This window comes from Xenopus laevis, chromosome 1L, assembly GCF_017654675.1.
Source record: "Xenopus laevis strain J_2021 chromosome 1L, Xenopus_laevis_v10.1, whole genome shotgun sequence".
NCBI classification, from domain to species: domain Eukaryota; kingdom Metazoa; phylum Chordata; class Amphibia; order Anura; family Pipidae; genus Xenopus; species Xenopus laevis.
Genome location: NC_054371.1, coordinates 209,969,976 through 209,986,830, shown reverse-complemented (window position 1 = coordinate 209,986,830; position 16,855 = coordinate 209,969,976). Strand labels below are relative to the sequence as shown.

Here is a 16,855-nt window from a genome sequence, read left to right as displayed (position 1 = left end):
ATTTATCAAGGGTCGAAGTGAATTTGAAGTAAAAAAAAATTCAAAATTGTAAGTAATTTTTTGGATACTTCGACCATCGCATAGGACACTACGACTTCGACTTCGATTCGAAGTAAAATCTTTTGAATATTCGGCCATTCGATAATTGAAGTACTGTCTCTTTAAAAAAATTTTGACTTCAATACTTCACCAAATGAAACCAGCCGAAGTGCTATGTTAGCCTATGGAGACCTTCTAGAGCAGTTTTCTAAGTTTTTTGAAGTCGAAGAAAAATCGTTCGATCGATGAATGATATCCTTCGAATCGTTCGATTGAACGATTTTACTTTGACCGCAAAACGGTCAAATTCGGCTAAAAAAACTTCGACTTTGATATTCAAAGTCGAAGTAAAGCCATTTGATGGTCGAATTTCGAAGTATTTATCATTTCGAAATTCGACCCTTGATAAATCTGCCCCTTGATTCCTTTACTAACCCTGTGTAGGGTGTGTATTCCATGTGCATTCCCCATGTGTAGTGCCTACCTCCCAACATGTGAAAATCAGAAGAGGGGCAAACATTGAAAAATTTTTACCGCACCCTTTTTGTAACCATACCCCCTAAATACCATGTCTATTTCACAAAATTTAGCAGGTTATGAAAACTTTGAACACATTTCTGAGGGTTTTAGGGCCACGGTTTATGTTACAGTTTTAATGAAAGTGAATTGCCTTTTAAAGGGGTGGTTCACCTTTAAGGTAACTTTTATTATGTTACAGAAAAGAACGACTAATTCTAAGCAACTTTTCAATTGGTTTTCATTTATTTTTTATAGTTTTATAGTTATTTGCCTTATTTTCTTCTGACTCTTTGCAGCTTTCAAATGGGCGTTGCTGACTCCCTTCTAAAAAACAAATGCTCTGTAAGGCTACACATGTATAGTTATTGCTACTTTTTATTACTCATTTTTCTATTCAGGCCTCTCCTATTCATATCCCAGTCTCTTATTCAGATCAGTGCATGGTTGCTAGGGGAATTTGGACCCTAGTTACCAGATTGCTTAAGATGCAAATTGAAGAGCTGCTGCATAAAAAGCTGAATAACTCAAAAACCTTCAATAATAAAAAATGAAAACCAATTGCAAATTGTCTCAGAATATCCCTCTCTACATCATACTAAAAGTTATCTCAAAAGTGAACAACCCCTTTAAGTTGTGAGTTTCAGTTCTCCCAAAAGGCTTGCTTTTCTGAAATAGTTACAATTATATCTTTGCTTATCTTAAATTGTTACAAATGTATCTATGTGCAGGAGCTGAGTGTTCTGGACCCTCAGCCAAAAAGCCTTTTATTTAATTAAGTTTCAGAAACTTTGTATTTTTATCTGGAGTTGGTGCAGGAGATCATTTTAAAACTCTGGATAAGGAGATCCCTTATCCAGAAAACCCCAGATCGAAAGCACTCTGGAGAACAGGTTCCCTGTACGTATGTAGTTCATCTGTGTCCAGGGTTCAGCAAGTGAATAACATGAATATTTTTCTCTCTGCAGAATGTTAATTGCAGCACTGATCTCTTGGATCCACTGAGCATAAATTCTGGAAAAACATACGTGATGCCAGAGTTTAAAGAGAATTTAAGAGACACAATACTGGTTGGTCTGGATGTTAATTGCCTTTTCCACTCCCTTTCCCTGACTACTCCTACTAATGCATCATTAAAACATATCAGAGGTCATCTTTCCTCCAACTCAGAGTGAAACCTAGTCTTAGAGGAGAGTTGATTTCAGACACATTTTGTCCCACACACATTTTGGCCAGTCTCTCACATGGCACTTAAATGAGAACTAGTCCTTATAAAGAAATATGGCTAGAATTGCTTTAGTTTATATACTGATTTTACTAAACTTACTCCACCACCCTCAAGGTTCAGCATCTCTATAACAGTAATGATCTGGCCCTTCAAAGTTGTGGAAAGGAGCTCTCCATCTTGGATTTTGTAAGGTCATCTTTTCAGTGTACTTTTCAGACACTGCACATGCTCAGTACTACTGTTGAGAAGCTAAGATTAGGGGTTGTCACAAAGTATCAAACAATAAAATGAGGTTTGCCTGAGCTGATGCCGAGGCTGACTGTTAAGTTCTGGTGCAGAATGAATTGTAGTGATTGGTGAATTGAATTTGCGCAGAATTTCCACGTTTCGCCATGGGTGAATACATTTGCGAAAATGCTGGCGAATTTTCGCCGGTACCACATTTTTTTGACGCCGACGACAATTCAGATGCTGACGACAACTAAACGCGCTATTGACTTTAATGCACGTTAAATTGTCGCCAGTGTAAGAATTGTCGCCGGCGGCAAAAATTCTAATTCTAAATTTTTCGCAGTTTCACGAATTTCGCTGGAAATTCAGAATTTCAAAGTGAAAACTGGAGAAATTGTACCATTTTTTACTTTTACACAGAGCATGTGCAGTGAATCACTGGGATATAAGATGGGGAGCTACTGGGGGCATATTTGGAGTCACACAAGTACAGCTACAAGTAGCTGCTACTAATGCCCACATTCAACCCTTAAAGAGGTGGTTCACCTTTGAGGTATCTTTTAGAATGTAATGGAATGTCCAATTCCTAGCTACTTTGCAATTGGTCTTCATTATTTATTTACTTTTTTTAGTTGTCTTTTTCTTCTGATCCTGGAGAGTTTCCATGTTTCGCCACGGCCGAATAAATTCGTGTAATAGCTGGCGAATTTTCCCCATAATCAAATTTTTTTTGACGCAGACGACTAATTGTCCTATGCCGGGGACAATTAAACGCGCCATTGACTTTAATGCGTGTCAAATTGTCGCCAGTGTAATGATTGTCGCCGGCTTCAAAAATTCTAATTCTAAATTTTTTAGTTATTTGTCTTTTTCTTCTGAACCTGGAGAGCTGCTGAATAAAAAATTAAATAACTCAAAAACCACAAATAATAAAAAATGAAAACCAATTGCAAAGTGTCTCAGAATATCACTCTCTATATCATACTAAAGGTTAATTCAAAGGTGAACAACCCCTTTAATTCTGTCTTTTTAGTCTGGCTAAACTCTAAATAAAAGCTTTATTTTAATAGGACTGCAGAAGAAATCAATGTAGTTCATTTGACTGCACTGTAGATCCTGCCAATGATACTCATGTCAACGTGTCACTGAGGGTATGGAAATCAACATTTATAAAGGTAATATGTCTCTCCCTTGTCGCATCTTTCCTTTTCATACTGTACCTGTACATGAAAAACATTTTTACAACTTCCATAATATATTCCCAATGCACAACAGCAATGAATAAACTGTAAAATATACCCTTAGAATTAGTGCTTAGTGATATAATTTGTGTCACATGACTCACTAGGGGGGCAAAGTGCGTAGGGGGCAAAGTGTAATAAAAGGCCATAATAGACGCGTTAATCTTGAAGGATGGCCACAGACATCTGCATTAGTGAATTTACCGCAAAAAAAAATTGTGTAACGCATTGAAGTCAATGGGTGTCAAAATTATTTTGACGTGAGCGTTAATTTTTATTTGCCCAACTATTTGGTCCAAATGCATTAAAGGCAATGGGCGTCTGAATAATTTTGACGCGCAACAATTTTTTTTGACGCAGCAGATTTTTCAGTGGTTGCGACGAAATGCAGCTTGCATCTTCTAAATTATTAACAGCGGGTACATTATTTCCTAGGTAATATACAAGAACCTTGAAAAAAAACTCTTCGTGATGTCAACAGTATATTTGTTGCTTAGTGATGTCAGTTCAGTCACATGACTCCCAGTTACCTGTTTTTTTAAAGAGTAAAATGTTGTAAAAATAAGGACTGCAGGGGGCCGATTCACTAACTTCGAATGAAGGATTCGAAGAAAAAAAACTTCGAATTTCGAAGTGTTTTTTGGGCTACTTCGACCATCGAATGGGCTACTTCGACCTTCGACTGCGACTTCGACTTCGAATCGAAGGATTCAAACTAAAAATCGTTCGACTATTCGACCATTCGATAATCGAAGTACTGTCTCTTTAAAAAAAACTTCGACCCCCTAGTTCGCTATCTAAAACCTACCGAACTCAATGTTAGCCTATGGGGAAGGTCCCCATAGGCTTTCCTAAGTTTTTTTGATCGAAGGATATTCCTTTGATCGGTGGATTTAACTCCTCCGAATCTAACGATTCGAAGGATTTAATCGTTCGATCGAAGGAATAATCCTTCGATTGTTCGATCGTACTATCTGCGCTAAATCCTTCGACTTCGATATTCGAAGTCGAAGGATTTTAATTCCCATTTGAATATCGAGGGTTAATTAACCCTCGATATTCGACCCTTAGTGAATCGGCCCCCAAGTGTCACCTTGAGTTCTCTGAGCTTTATATGATCATGGAACTTCTGGGCATTTGGTAATATCCTTATATTTTACAGTAAGGGATACATTATTATATTACATGTTTTAAAATAAAAGACAAATGAATGCCTATAAAACCAGTATTTTGTGACATGAATCACTGAAACTGAATCAGAAAAAGTAATATGTCTGTGTTGTAAAATTACAGGATATTGTACTATTGTTACATTATTCCCTATATAAATAACTACAGCTTTATGAGGTTATAAATTTTCACTTCGCTGGAAAATTCGCCAAACTGCTGAAAGATTCGTGAAACGCATTAAAGCATATGGGCAACTTTTTTGTTGATGTGACTTTTTTGTGAAGGCAACTTTTTTTTACAGCAAATTACATTGGACTCTATGAGCGACTTTTTTTGTTTCGGCAAATTTTTTTGGAGCAAAATATATTAGTGTCTAGGGGCAACTTTTGTTCTCACTCCAATTGCATTAAATTCAATACGAGTTTTTTCCCGGATAATTTTTTTTTGCTGCAAATTTTTGTCAGTTTCCCAAAAGAAATCTGCAGTTAGAATATGTGTATGTTTTGAGTATAAATAGGTCTAATCTAAGATTATAAAATAAACCCTGGCATTTCAAGTACACAGAGGTCATTCTCTTTAGCTTTCCACATTTCTCCAAGGGCAAAACCACCACCAGGAATGGGGACTAGAGGCAGTTCCACTCATATAACCTATCATCTGCACATGGGATGCAACAAGGATCCCAACCAAACCCCCCCCCCCCCAAGCTTTAATAATTGTTAAAAAAGGACTAGAACTGAGCATATACTGAATTCTGATTGTAAATTGCACATCTGTACAAATAACATTGACCAAATTGTATAATTTTAGGCCGGTATGCACAATCTGAACCTTGTTCTGAATGCAAAGCTGAAGAGTGAAAGCTCGTTGCTGATCTTAAACCCAGAAAGTAGGAATTATGAGGTAAGTACATTGACAGCTATTCATTTAAATACATAGTAATATTTCCCCATGTATTCCTATTCTGCCATTGTTTTACGAGACTTTTGGAAACCTTCCATTTCACTGTACAGAAAGTAATTTAACATATATATTTTGTCTATTTACAAGCAGTCACGTGTCTCCAGCATCATTACTTTATACTCTGAAGTTTGTTTGGAGCTGAAAGCTGATATTTCCATGCTGTAGATGAAATTAATTTCTCTGACATTTCAAAATGAAATGTAATTTTAGATTCAATGGGGCTCATTTATTAACGCAGCGCAGCGCTAAAAAGAGCGCAGTGGCCAGACATTTGCCCAGCGCATGCAAGTATTTAATAATGTAGCGCACGATACCTTAACAGTGCGATTTGTGCGCTAATGTAGACACAAGACAGGTGTGACGTGTGAAACTGCGTATCAGCTGTCGCAGTGCTTATAATAAATTGTGCGCACAGGAAGATACCGCAAAGGTAAGGATTAGTTGTGCTCATGTATGAATGCGCTGCTTTAATTAGTTGCGTCACATATTGCGCATATTGCGTTCACTTAGACGCATCTGCATTTGTTTCTGTGCTAATATTTGTTTGGTTGCAAAGGTGTTTAGCCTACCTGATACCCTTAAAGGAACCTTGGTCAATATAAACATGTTGGGTGGAAGGCGTGGTTAATATGCACTTTACAAGGGTTGTTCATCTTGAATATACTAGCGCAGCTGGGCAGGAATGCGCATTTTGAAGAGCGTTACTATTACGCCACGAAGAGGCAGGCGTAAAAATTGTGGTGCTGTTGCCCGGGTGCAGTTTTGCACATATACAGATGCAAATCTGCGACGGCCGCAGTGCAAGCGCATTGTAGCCACGCCCACAGCCACGCCCCTAACAACCACGGCATCGTTTGCGACATAAATGCCCAATCTTTTGCGCAATGCGCATAAACAAAACCATCGCAAAAGCTCTGTGTTATGCGCAATATCACGCAAATATATTAGCGATCACGCTTGTGATGGCGCAGACAACCTTTTGCGTCCACTTATGCGCTGCGCTGCTTTAATAAATGAGCCCCAGTTTGTTTACACATAATAGTAACTAAGAAAGTTGATCTGGATCTCTGGAAACCTCAGGCAAAGCTTTAAATTCCACCTTGGTCACATAGAGGCAAGTTGGAGAAAAGAACTATGTTTGGTGTAAACAGACTTATAATGGACAGTTGCTATGCAGGTTAAGAGGTTGGAGAACCTTGTGGGAGGACAGGCCTTTCTGTAATTTATATCTTCATATCTTAAGTCTACTAGAAAATCGTGTAAACACTAAACAAACTCAATAGGATTGCTTTGGATCTACTAAAAACTAAAAAATAATGTAAACATTAAATAAACCCAATAGGCTGGTTTTGCTTTCAATAAGGATTAATTGTATCTTAGTTGGGATCAAGTACAAGGTACTCTTTTATTATTACAGAGAAAAAGGAAATCATTTAAAAAAAAAAAAAATTATTATGTGGATAAAATGCATCCTATGGTAGATGGCCTTCCCGTAATTCGGAAATCTACAGGTTAACAAATAACAGGTGTAGTGATGGGCGAATTTGCGCTGAAAAATTCGTGAAACAGTGCCGGCGTCTAGTTTTTGACGCCAGCGTCCATTTTTTTGACGCCGGCGTCTGTTTTTTTGACACCGACGCCCGTTTTTGACGCCCAAGCCCGTTTGTTGACGCCGACGTCCATTTTTTTTACGCCGGCGACAATTTTTTTGTGACGCCAGCAAATTTTCGTGGCCCATCGCGAACAGGTGTCCTATACCTATAATGGATTAAAGGAAAAGAGGGAATATGTATATAAATAATACTTTCGCTCTACTGGAGATGCTGAACTTATTTAATTAGCTCTGTTCTACTTGTAACAACATTTTACATACATTGTTCCCTTGATACTTTCTTTTTATATCTATATGCCCAGTATCATATTTTTTATTTGCAGTGCACTTTGCATCACTTCTCGTTGTACCATGCTTATTATCATCCCTGTTCATTAACTCTGCCATTTATATTCTTTACAGACAATGATTAAATTATCAAAAGAACTGGAGCATGGAAGAGTACCTTTCTGGGTTATTCCTCTTAGCATTATCATTGGCCTGCTGATATTAGCCCTGATCATATTTGCAATGTGGAAGGTAAAACTTTTCTTGTATTTGAAGCAGATGATATGATATCATAAGATATGATTTCATTTCATGTACTAATATAATAATGTGTATTTGTGTCTGTGTCAGCCTATTGATATAAGATATAAATGCTAGAGAGAACACCTACTCAAGGAAATCATTTGGCAAATATTTTACATACAGGTATGGGACCTGTTTTTCAGAATGCTCAGAACCTGGTGTTTTCAATGATAACGGATCTTTTCGTAATTTGGATCTCCATACATTAAGTCTACTAGAAAATCATGTAAACATAAAATAAACCCAATAGGCTGATTTTGCTTCCAATAAGCATTAATTATATCTGAGTTGGGATCAAGTACAAGCTACTGTTTTATTATTACAGAGAAAAAGGGAATCATTTTTAAAAATTTAGATTATTTGGATAAAATGGAGTCTATGGGAGATGGCCTTCCCAAAATTCTGAGCTTTTTGGATAACAGGTTTTTAGATAACAGATCTCATACATGTATAAAGTAATGAATCTGAACAATACTAGTTAATGTTACCTTGTTTTACAACAAAAACAATTGAAGGGCTGATGGTTAGACCATCTTATCCTTCTGCCATCCGCTAAAACTGCCACCGTATTATGGACTCAGGGCAGTTGTTCCTAGTCAGAGTTTCCTAAAAGAAGCAATTTATGGATGGTAAAAATACTTACAAAACAGGAATATGCAGTGTTCCAATTTTGGCTGAAAAAATCTTGTGCTGGCTCCACCACGTGTTCCTGTTGTCACACAACAATTCTCAAAGTTATAAACCAAAAACAGTGAAGGAAGCCTCGGAAGCAATTAAATGTATTAAGTTGTGCCACTATATGTTTCGGGCCTCAATAAAGGGCTTGCGGCCCGAAACATGTAGTGGCACAACTTAATAAATTTACTTGCAGCAAAGACCTGCTTCTGAGGCTTCCTTCACCGTTTTTGATTTATAACATTATGGATGTTAAAAAATGTTAATGTTGAACTAGACAATCCTCTTCATCTGTTAAGCTAATTCTCTATATAAATAAACATCATCCCTTTTATGTATAACACATTCATTAATCTGAATACAGTAACTAAGGGATCCCATTTGCTTTGCAGGCTGGATTTTTCAAAAGGCCACTAAAAGAGAAGATGGAAGAATAATATTTTTGCCTTTCCTTTTGGTCATACTTGAACACAGCTGGATCCTTACATTTCCTATAATGTTTCGCAAGGAGCATGAGGATAAAAGTTATACCACATTTAAGGAAAGAGTGTGGATAATTAACAGAAAGTTACTGAATCTGGAACAATGATTGTTGCTGATCTCTTGTAGACCAGCATCTATAAGAAAACAACTTCAATAAGCAGTGACTTGTTGAAAACAATCTGGTGATGCTTATCAAGTTCTGCAGATCACTTCTGCATCCCTCTATCGTTTATACAAAGATGCCATCACATTATTTTAAGTTTTAAATTCAAAGGATCCAAGGAGACCAGGCCTCATAAGTACCTCTGGGGAATAGAGTGTCTCCAAAAAATGAATGATGGACTATTACAAACACACATAACAGTGGAACATTATTTTGTAAATGGACTACTAACACATGTCAAACAAGGTTAAGAGAAAAGTTGAAGGCACTTCCAACTTTTTTTCTTGTCTTTGTATGTTGGTTTTATTATCATTCAGACACAAACATTTGGATTCGATAATTTGTACTGGTTTACTACTACTGTTAAACTAATTTCATAAATTGGGTCCTTTATGGGGCAACAATATAATACACAAAAGGCGATTCTAAAAACGGGTGAGAAGAAATGTCTACTCCCAGTTATAAATGCTAACAAGGGAAGCAGGCAGATTCTTTAGCTTCCCTGACAGATGGATAAAGCAAAAACCACTTACCTTCTGCTAGAATGCAATATTAATGTGTGGTGCTAATTTAACAGAGCCCCCAATGAGCATTACATGTGTGTTTTCATTTTAGTTTTGCAACAAATATTGTTATTGTATTATGCAATTTTGCACTGATAATATTTTAGTTTTATAGATAGAATATTCATATGTGCCTGTAGAAGTAATCTAGAGCAAGGTTATCCATCTGAAAGCCCATAGGCTGGATTAAGCCATCAAATGATTTTTATTGCCCAATGCCTGCCCATGGGATTGAGGGACATGATGCAACCCAATAACATAGGGAATATGTAAATATATAGATCTATATAAACTGTTTAGAAAATTATTGAAAGCACAGATCTACAGTACAGCACTATTTTTCACATTTGTTGGGGTCCTATCAAGAGAATGTTTCCAGAGGTGTGCCCATAGCAATGCAGAAAGGTCAAACGTACAAAAAAAATGAAACCAGTTAATTATACAGTAGAACCCCCATTTTACGTTTTTCAGGGGACCAGAAAAAATATAGTAGAAAAATCCAGGAAAATGTAAAATCAGGGAAATGTATTGTGCATAATATATAGGTGGGAACAAACAACAACAATGTAAAATGAGGGAAAACTTAAAACCAGGGGATCTAAAATTGAGGTTCCACTGTATCTTACCTGCCGCTCTTCAGCTGGTCTTGGACCACCATAAACCTGGATGTTGTAGATTAAGGGGCCGATTCACTAACTTCGAGTGAAGGATTCGAAGTAAAAAAACTTCGAATTTCGAAGTGTTTTTTGGGCTACTTCGACCATCGAATGGGCTACTACAACCTTCGACTACGAATACGACTTCGAATCGAAGGATTCGAACTAAAAATCGTTCGACTATTCGACCATTCGATAGTCGAAGTACTGTCTCTTTAAGAAAAAACTTCGACCCCCTAGTTTGCCATCTAAAAGCTACCGAACTCAATGTTAGCCTATGGGGAAGGTCCCCATAGGCTTTCCTAAGTTTTTTTGATCGAAGGATATTCCTTCGATCGTTGGATTTAAATCCTTCGAAGGATTTAATCGTTCGATCGAAGGAATAATCCTTCGATCATTCGATCGCACTATTTGCGCTAAAATCCTTTGACTTCGATATTCGAAGTCAGAGGATTGTAATTACCAGTCGAATATCGAGGGCTAATTAACCCTCGATATTCAACCCTTGGTGAATCGGCCCCTAACAGTTGGAGAGTTGGAGATGCGCTACTGTTGCAACAATTTTAAATTGTCCTCTTCTGAAGTCGACAGGTGGAAGTCAGAATTGAAGCAGCAGGATTTAATAATTTAGACAAGCTGTAGCGCTTTTCTAAAAGTGATTTGGACTCCAGGGCAAAAACAGCCATATCTACTGTCTAAAATTTTTTAAAGTTATAGGTTTCAATTTAAATTAATGTATAGTTTTTTTTATTGTCTCACTCTTCTGTTTACATAAAATACACATTAAATCCAAAAGGTTTTTTTTGCATATGTCCAGCCTGATTATCATTGTGCATAAATGTTCCCTGTAGACATGTTGAAGCCACATGTTGTTGGGGCATCTTACTGAAGGTACCATATGTAAATGCTGTAGGAAACAACAAGTTAACTACTGTACACCCTTAATGGAGGTAAAGTCATTTCCATTGATTGGTTGCTCTGGGTTACTGACCAGGTGTATTTTGCCCTGGATTAGTAAGTGAGCCTGTGAAACTCTATAAACTTCTGTTGGTTATTGTATATGTAAAGAGTGTTTAAAGCAAATTCTCTCATAACAGATAACAGTTGAAACGTAAGGTATAGCAAGGTGCCGTAAGCAGCAATACAAGCTTTAAGTTAACTTTTAGTTTGTTATAGAATGGCTAATTGTAAGTCACTTTCCATTTGGCCTTCATTATTTATTTTTATATAGTTTTTTAATAATTTGCCTTCCTCTTCTGACTCTTTCCAGCATTCATATGGGGGTCACTGACCTCAACTATTGCTACTTTCTATTATTCACCTTTCTATTCAGTCCCTCTCCTATTCAAATTCCAGTCTATTCTTCAAATTAATGCATGGTTGCTAGGGTCTTGCTGATTGCTAACTGGAGAGCTGCTGAATAAGAAGCTAAATACATTACAGACCATAAATAATAAAAAATGAAAATCAATTGCATATTGTCTCTCTACAACATCATGCTACAAATTAACTTAGAGGTAAACAACCCATTGTAAGTGCACATTTACTAACACAGATGTTAACTGCACAGGCACTGTTGTCATTAGCAAATAATGAAGTCTTTGCTAATTTGCAGAAAAAGCACTATTCATTTTCAAAAATTTGTAGATTATTCTTTATGTTTACATGTATAAATATATATCCATGACTGTTTCCACTTTCTTCTGGGATGGGTCCAGATATACTTATTTGACTGAAAAGACTCAGCAAGATCAACAATCCTACGCAGTGTCTGACTGGCCCGGCGGGACACCGGGAAAAAACCCGGTGGGCCCCAACCCTTAATGGGCCCCCGCCGGGCCAGTCCCCTCTCCCAATGCCAGTCCCCTCTCCCGATCGCCAAAAGAATAGCCATCTGCGCATGCACGGCACCTATTCATTCAATAACGTCTTCTCGTCGAGTCAGGGTCGGACTGGGGCCAACCGGGACTAATGTCCAGGGCCACCTCTGACCTCCCGCCCCCATACTATGACTCGTCGAGACGAGCGCGCGCTCAGCGCGCCTGTGTGAAGGCATTCCTGAATGGCCCGCCGGGCTAGTCCGACACTGCGTTGAGTCATAGTAGGGGGGGCGGGGGGTCAGAGGGGGCTATGGACATTAGTCCCGGTGGGCCCCAGTCCGACCCTGATCCTACGTACAATAAAGACTCAGGGTTTCATGAGTGTAACTGTGGGGTTCTAACCATGATTGGATCAAACCCTTGGGACATAAGGGATCACCCTGGCCAGAAATGATCATTTCTTTCACCCTAGATCTGTAGTAAGAAGGGGCAATTTTAACAATCTCACAAGCATTTGCTGAGTAATATAGTTGTGGATAAAGTGGTTTAGACATAGATGTTTGAGACAGGACCTTGCACTAAATGTTTGTATCAGGACCCATGATGTAGTTATGCCTCATCATTTTCCATTGTTTACTTCTATGCCCATGTCAGATTAGTACTTTGATGTAACTACATCCTATTGTGTCTCTGTATGTAAATATAATGTATCTTCAGTTACTGCTTCAGAGATGGTAACATCATGCCCGATGAAGAGATGTATGTTTTTCTTGAAAGCTTGCATTCTTACATATATCAGTTAGCCAATAAACGGTATCACTTTACCACAAAAAGTACTTTTTTCTTTTACGGAATTATGGCAAACATAATATAACACTCTACTACTAATTGCCTGATTGTAATGGCTTTTCTCAGTGGAAGGGTTTCACAGGGATTATAGCAATGAAAGCAGGCATTAGTATTGTAGAGCACCAGGAGAAGTGACTTGTCCAGCTCCACAAGTAGTCACTACAAACATCTGAACTTGGGACGCTAACCTGAGATTAAACATTAGAGGTAGATATTGTATCCCAATAATGAACAGATCCTGTCATACAAATGGACTGTTAACTTACAATACATTAAATGGCAGAATCGATATAAAATGATGACATCCTTTTAAATAAAAGAAGTCTCCAGAAGAACATAGCTGTAGGATTTAGGGTAAGGCCACACGAGGAGATTTGGGGAGATTTTGTCGCCTGGCGACTAATCGCCTCATCTTTTGAGCGACTATCTCCCCGAACTGCCTCTGTGTTTTTCCTCACGGAGATAGTCACTCAAAAAACGAGGCAATTAGTCGCCAGGCAACAAAATCTCCCTGAATCTTGTCGTGTGGACTAGCCCTTAGTGGGGAAGAAGCAGAGGAGAGATTTGTGGTGGGAGAAGCAGGAGCTTGGTATAACAGGGGATGGGAGAAGATGAACATGTGGTTTGCATAGAGTATTAGAAGAGTATTGAACAAAGACATGAATGTGGCTATAGTGCGCCAAACAGGTGCAAAGCAAATATTAGAAGCTGAATGTATCCATGTATAATGCTGTAAATATAAAAAAGGAGAAAAAAGCTCTGTTCAAATTCACTGTTAGAATTCATTTACAATTAGTGATGGGCGAATTTGCGCCGTTTCGCTTTGCCGAAAAATTTGCGAATTTCCCGCCAAATCCGCGAAATGGCGAAAAATTTACGCCAGCGCCCGCTTTTTTGACGCCGGCGGCCATTTTTGACGCCGGCATCCGTTTTTTTCAACTTTCAATTTTTTTTTGACGACGGCGAATTGCGCCTGGCAAATAGATTCGCCCTTCACTATTTACAATCTCATCCACTTAAGTGTACGAAATATTGTGTTTTCTTCTACATTAAAATAAATGTGAGTCACTGCAGTAAGCAAATAAACAAAACTCATATCTCTCTGGTGAATGAAGATGGATTGTGTTACTGCATGTGTCAGGACAAAGGTCGACCAACTCCAAATTCAACAGGTCTAACAACTGGCAGTGTCATGTTCCACCATATGAAACCTTATTACACTTACATACTACATAATGTTTTTTTTTCATCATGGACTTATACAGAAATATATTTAATTTTGCAGCTAATATGGGAGAGTTGACAAGGGCCAAACAAGAAGTAAGGCCCATTTCTAAAGCACAAACAATAAAATCGTGTGCACGTACCCACTATTATTTTAAGCTACTTGCTCACAAACAAAGAATGATTAAATTCAATGGAGTTTCTTTTGCCATCACAATTTTTTTCTTGATCACTACAGTGTTTGTGGAAAACTCAGTGTCACGGCCGGCACCCAATACCAGAACAAATGCCAAGCACCCTGGTCACGGCTCGACTTCACCAGTAGTGTGACCACCGTTGGGCTTCGGGAGGAGCCCTCAGCTTACTTGGGTGCCACCTGGACTTAACGAGGGGTACAAGGCGAGATGTTCTGGCTGGCAAAGGGGCACGGCTGGTAGCAGAGTCTTTTGGGCCGAAGGTCACGGTACAAATGGAGAAGGCAAGAGAATCGTCAGACAGGCTGGGTCGAGGCAGGCAGATATCAAGAATCGTCAGGCAGGCAAGGGTCAAAACCAGGTAATCAAACAGAAGGGATCAGGCAGAAGAGTAATCGAAATGCAGGCAAAGGTCAGAGTTCGGATATCAGAATAGTCAGGAACAGGCAGGGATCAAAAACCAGGAATCACAGATATAAAGTACACAGGAACAGACAGCACAAGGCTTCAGGAACCACAGAATAAAGATTCTATCACGGGCAAGGTGCTGTGGACATGATGGACTTTTTATATAGTTTGAATTTCGCGCCTTTGCGCGCTGACTTATGACATCAGTGCGCCTGCGCCCTTTAACTGGAAGGAGCCGGCGCCGCGCGTGCCCTATGGAGGAGCCGGCGCCAGCGAAAACACGCTGGCGAGGCTAAGAGGAAGGAAGGTGTGGCTGGCGTCCCCGCCGATGGCGCGGCGGACGACCCCGCCGCACAGGTACTCTTACACTCAGATTGAAAAAATTGGACTGGAAAAATGAGATCAAGTCAAAATCGAATTTTTTTCAACTTTGAAGCTTGAATGTTAAAATAACTCCTTCCCTTCACTTAGAAATAGAGAAATTCACAAGGTTTTCATTCAATTTTGTGATTTTTTTTTTCTCGATTCATAAATCTTGAAATTTGGAGTTTGAAAAACTCAGATACAAAGAAAATTCAAAATGATGTTCTTTTGCCTAGTCAGTCACAAAACTCACTTACCAATAATCTGAAGTACTTATTAATCAGCCTTATGTTGTGACACTTATATGATATACATACAGTATATTGTGAGTGGGTCCCTAAGCTCAGTAAGTGATAGCAGCACAGAGCATGTGCAGTGAATCAGCAGAAAAGAAGATGGGGAGCTACTGGGGCATCTTTGGAGACACAGATCTTTACTGCTAAAGGGCTGTGGTTGCCTTGGGCTGGTACAGAAGCCCAAATCATAATGAACAACATTTCTAGCTACTTCTTTAGTTAAGCTTTAGTTCTCCTTTAAGTATTTGTGCTCAGGATATTGTGTGTCACTTAACTGACTGCCAGCAGTGGTGGGGAGTTACGGGGGTCACATGGAGGTGCAGTAGGGCTGCTATACTTTTAAGTTGCTACAGTAAGAGGAGAAGGTAGGTTAAATCATTTAAAGTCTTCAATTTCCTTTTATATCAGCATTGAGGCCCTGGGTCCAGCCTAAGCCCCCTTTACAAGGAAGCTGTATATTCTCCCTGTGTCTGTGCGAGTTTCCAGTTTTAGTCCAAAACATAGAGTCAGGTTTATTGGATAAGTGGATAATTATTTGATCCTGATAAAATGACCCTACCGTGCGTGAATGTGATAGGGACCTTAGATTGTAAGTTCCACTGGGGCAGGGTCTTGTGTGAATGATGTGTGATCTGTGTGGTTTAATATAAAAGATAACACAATATGTCATACACTTCTATTGTGCAATATAATTAAAGGATAATAATAATAAAGTTGATGCTGGCAGTGTTCATCATTAAAGTTGATTATTTATTTATACAGTGCCAGCAAGTTACGCAGTACTTTACAATTATATGATCAGAGTCAGGTTGGGCTGGTGGGACACTGGGAAAAACCTGGTGGGCCCCAGCCCTCATGAGCCCTGCTGACCCAGACCTGATCTGACCTCTCCCCACTGCCCTCCCTCCTTGATCCAGACTTGATTGTGGGCCAGGGCCCACTGGGGCAGCCACATCAGGGCCCCCGCATCCCACCCAAAGGCCCCCCTCCCCAGTCGAAGCCCTCACTTCCCAGAAAACCACCCTCTGCCCTCTCCCATTCCCCTCGGATCATACCTACTTCATGGAGCGATGGAGCAGGCTGGGCAAGTGGGTGGAGCCGGCCGGGCAAGTGCGCAGAATGGGCGGGGCAGGTAGGTGGGTGGGCAGGACCAGTGTCGGACTGGGACACCAGGGGCCCACCCAAAAACCTTAGACCAGGGGCCACTCTCAGTACTATTATTCTTCATCTCCTCAATCAACCTCTATTCTCCTAGTCTGTTTTCTTTACATACTATAATCTATTATTCCATCTATTTAGCCTCTTTGTTCTCATAGAAAAAGGGAATGGCCATGAAATTGGCCAAAAGTTTAGCAGCATGAGGGCCACTGACTCCTGGGCCCACCGGGAGTTTTCCTGGTATCCCGGTGGGCCAGTCCGATACTGGGCGAGACAAGTGGGAGGAGCAGAGGGGGTCTGGGCTGGCGGGGCCACAAGGGCTGAGGCCCACTGGGTTTTTTCCCAGTGTCCCATCGGCCCATTCCAATGCTGCCCACAGCCCAACCTCCCTGATCACATAAGGATGATGCATGGGCGTGGTGGTAGAGCCTAG

At 39.5% G+C, this 16,855-nt stretch overlaps 1 protein-coding gene across 1 annotated transcript in view; it reads left to right on the top strand.

Annotated features, from left to right (window-relative positions):
- Nucleotides 1-9,943, top strand: part of LOC108718392 (integrin alpha-1-like) — a 96,349-nt gene extending 86,406 nt beyond the window's left edge. The window contains 5 exon segments of the mRNA XM_018266178.2: nucleotides 1,524-1,625; nucleotides 3,085-3,189; nucleotides 5,236-5,328; nucleotides 7,403-7,519; nucleotides 8,638-9,943. Coding sequence (XP_018121667.1) covers nucleotides 1,524-1,625; nucleotides 3,085-3,189; nucleotides 5,236-5,328; nucleotides 7,403-7,519; nucleotides 8,638-8,682 — 462 coding nt within the window. The 3' untranslated portion in view covers nucleotides 8,683-9,943.
- The last annotated feature ends 6,912 nt before the right edge of the window (nucleotides 9,944-16,855 follow it).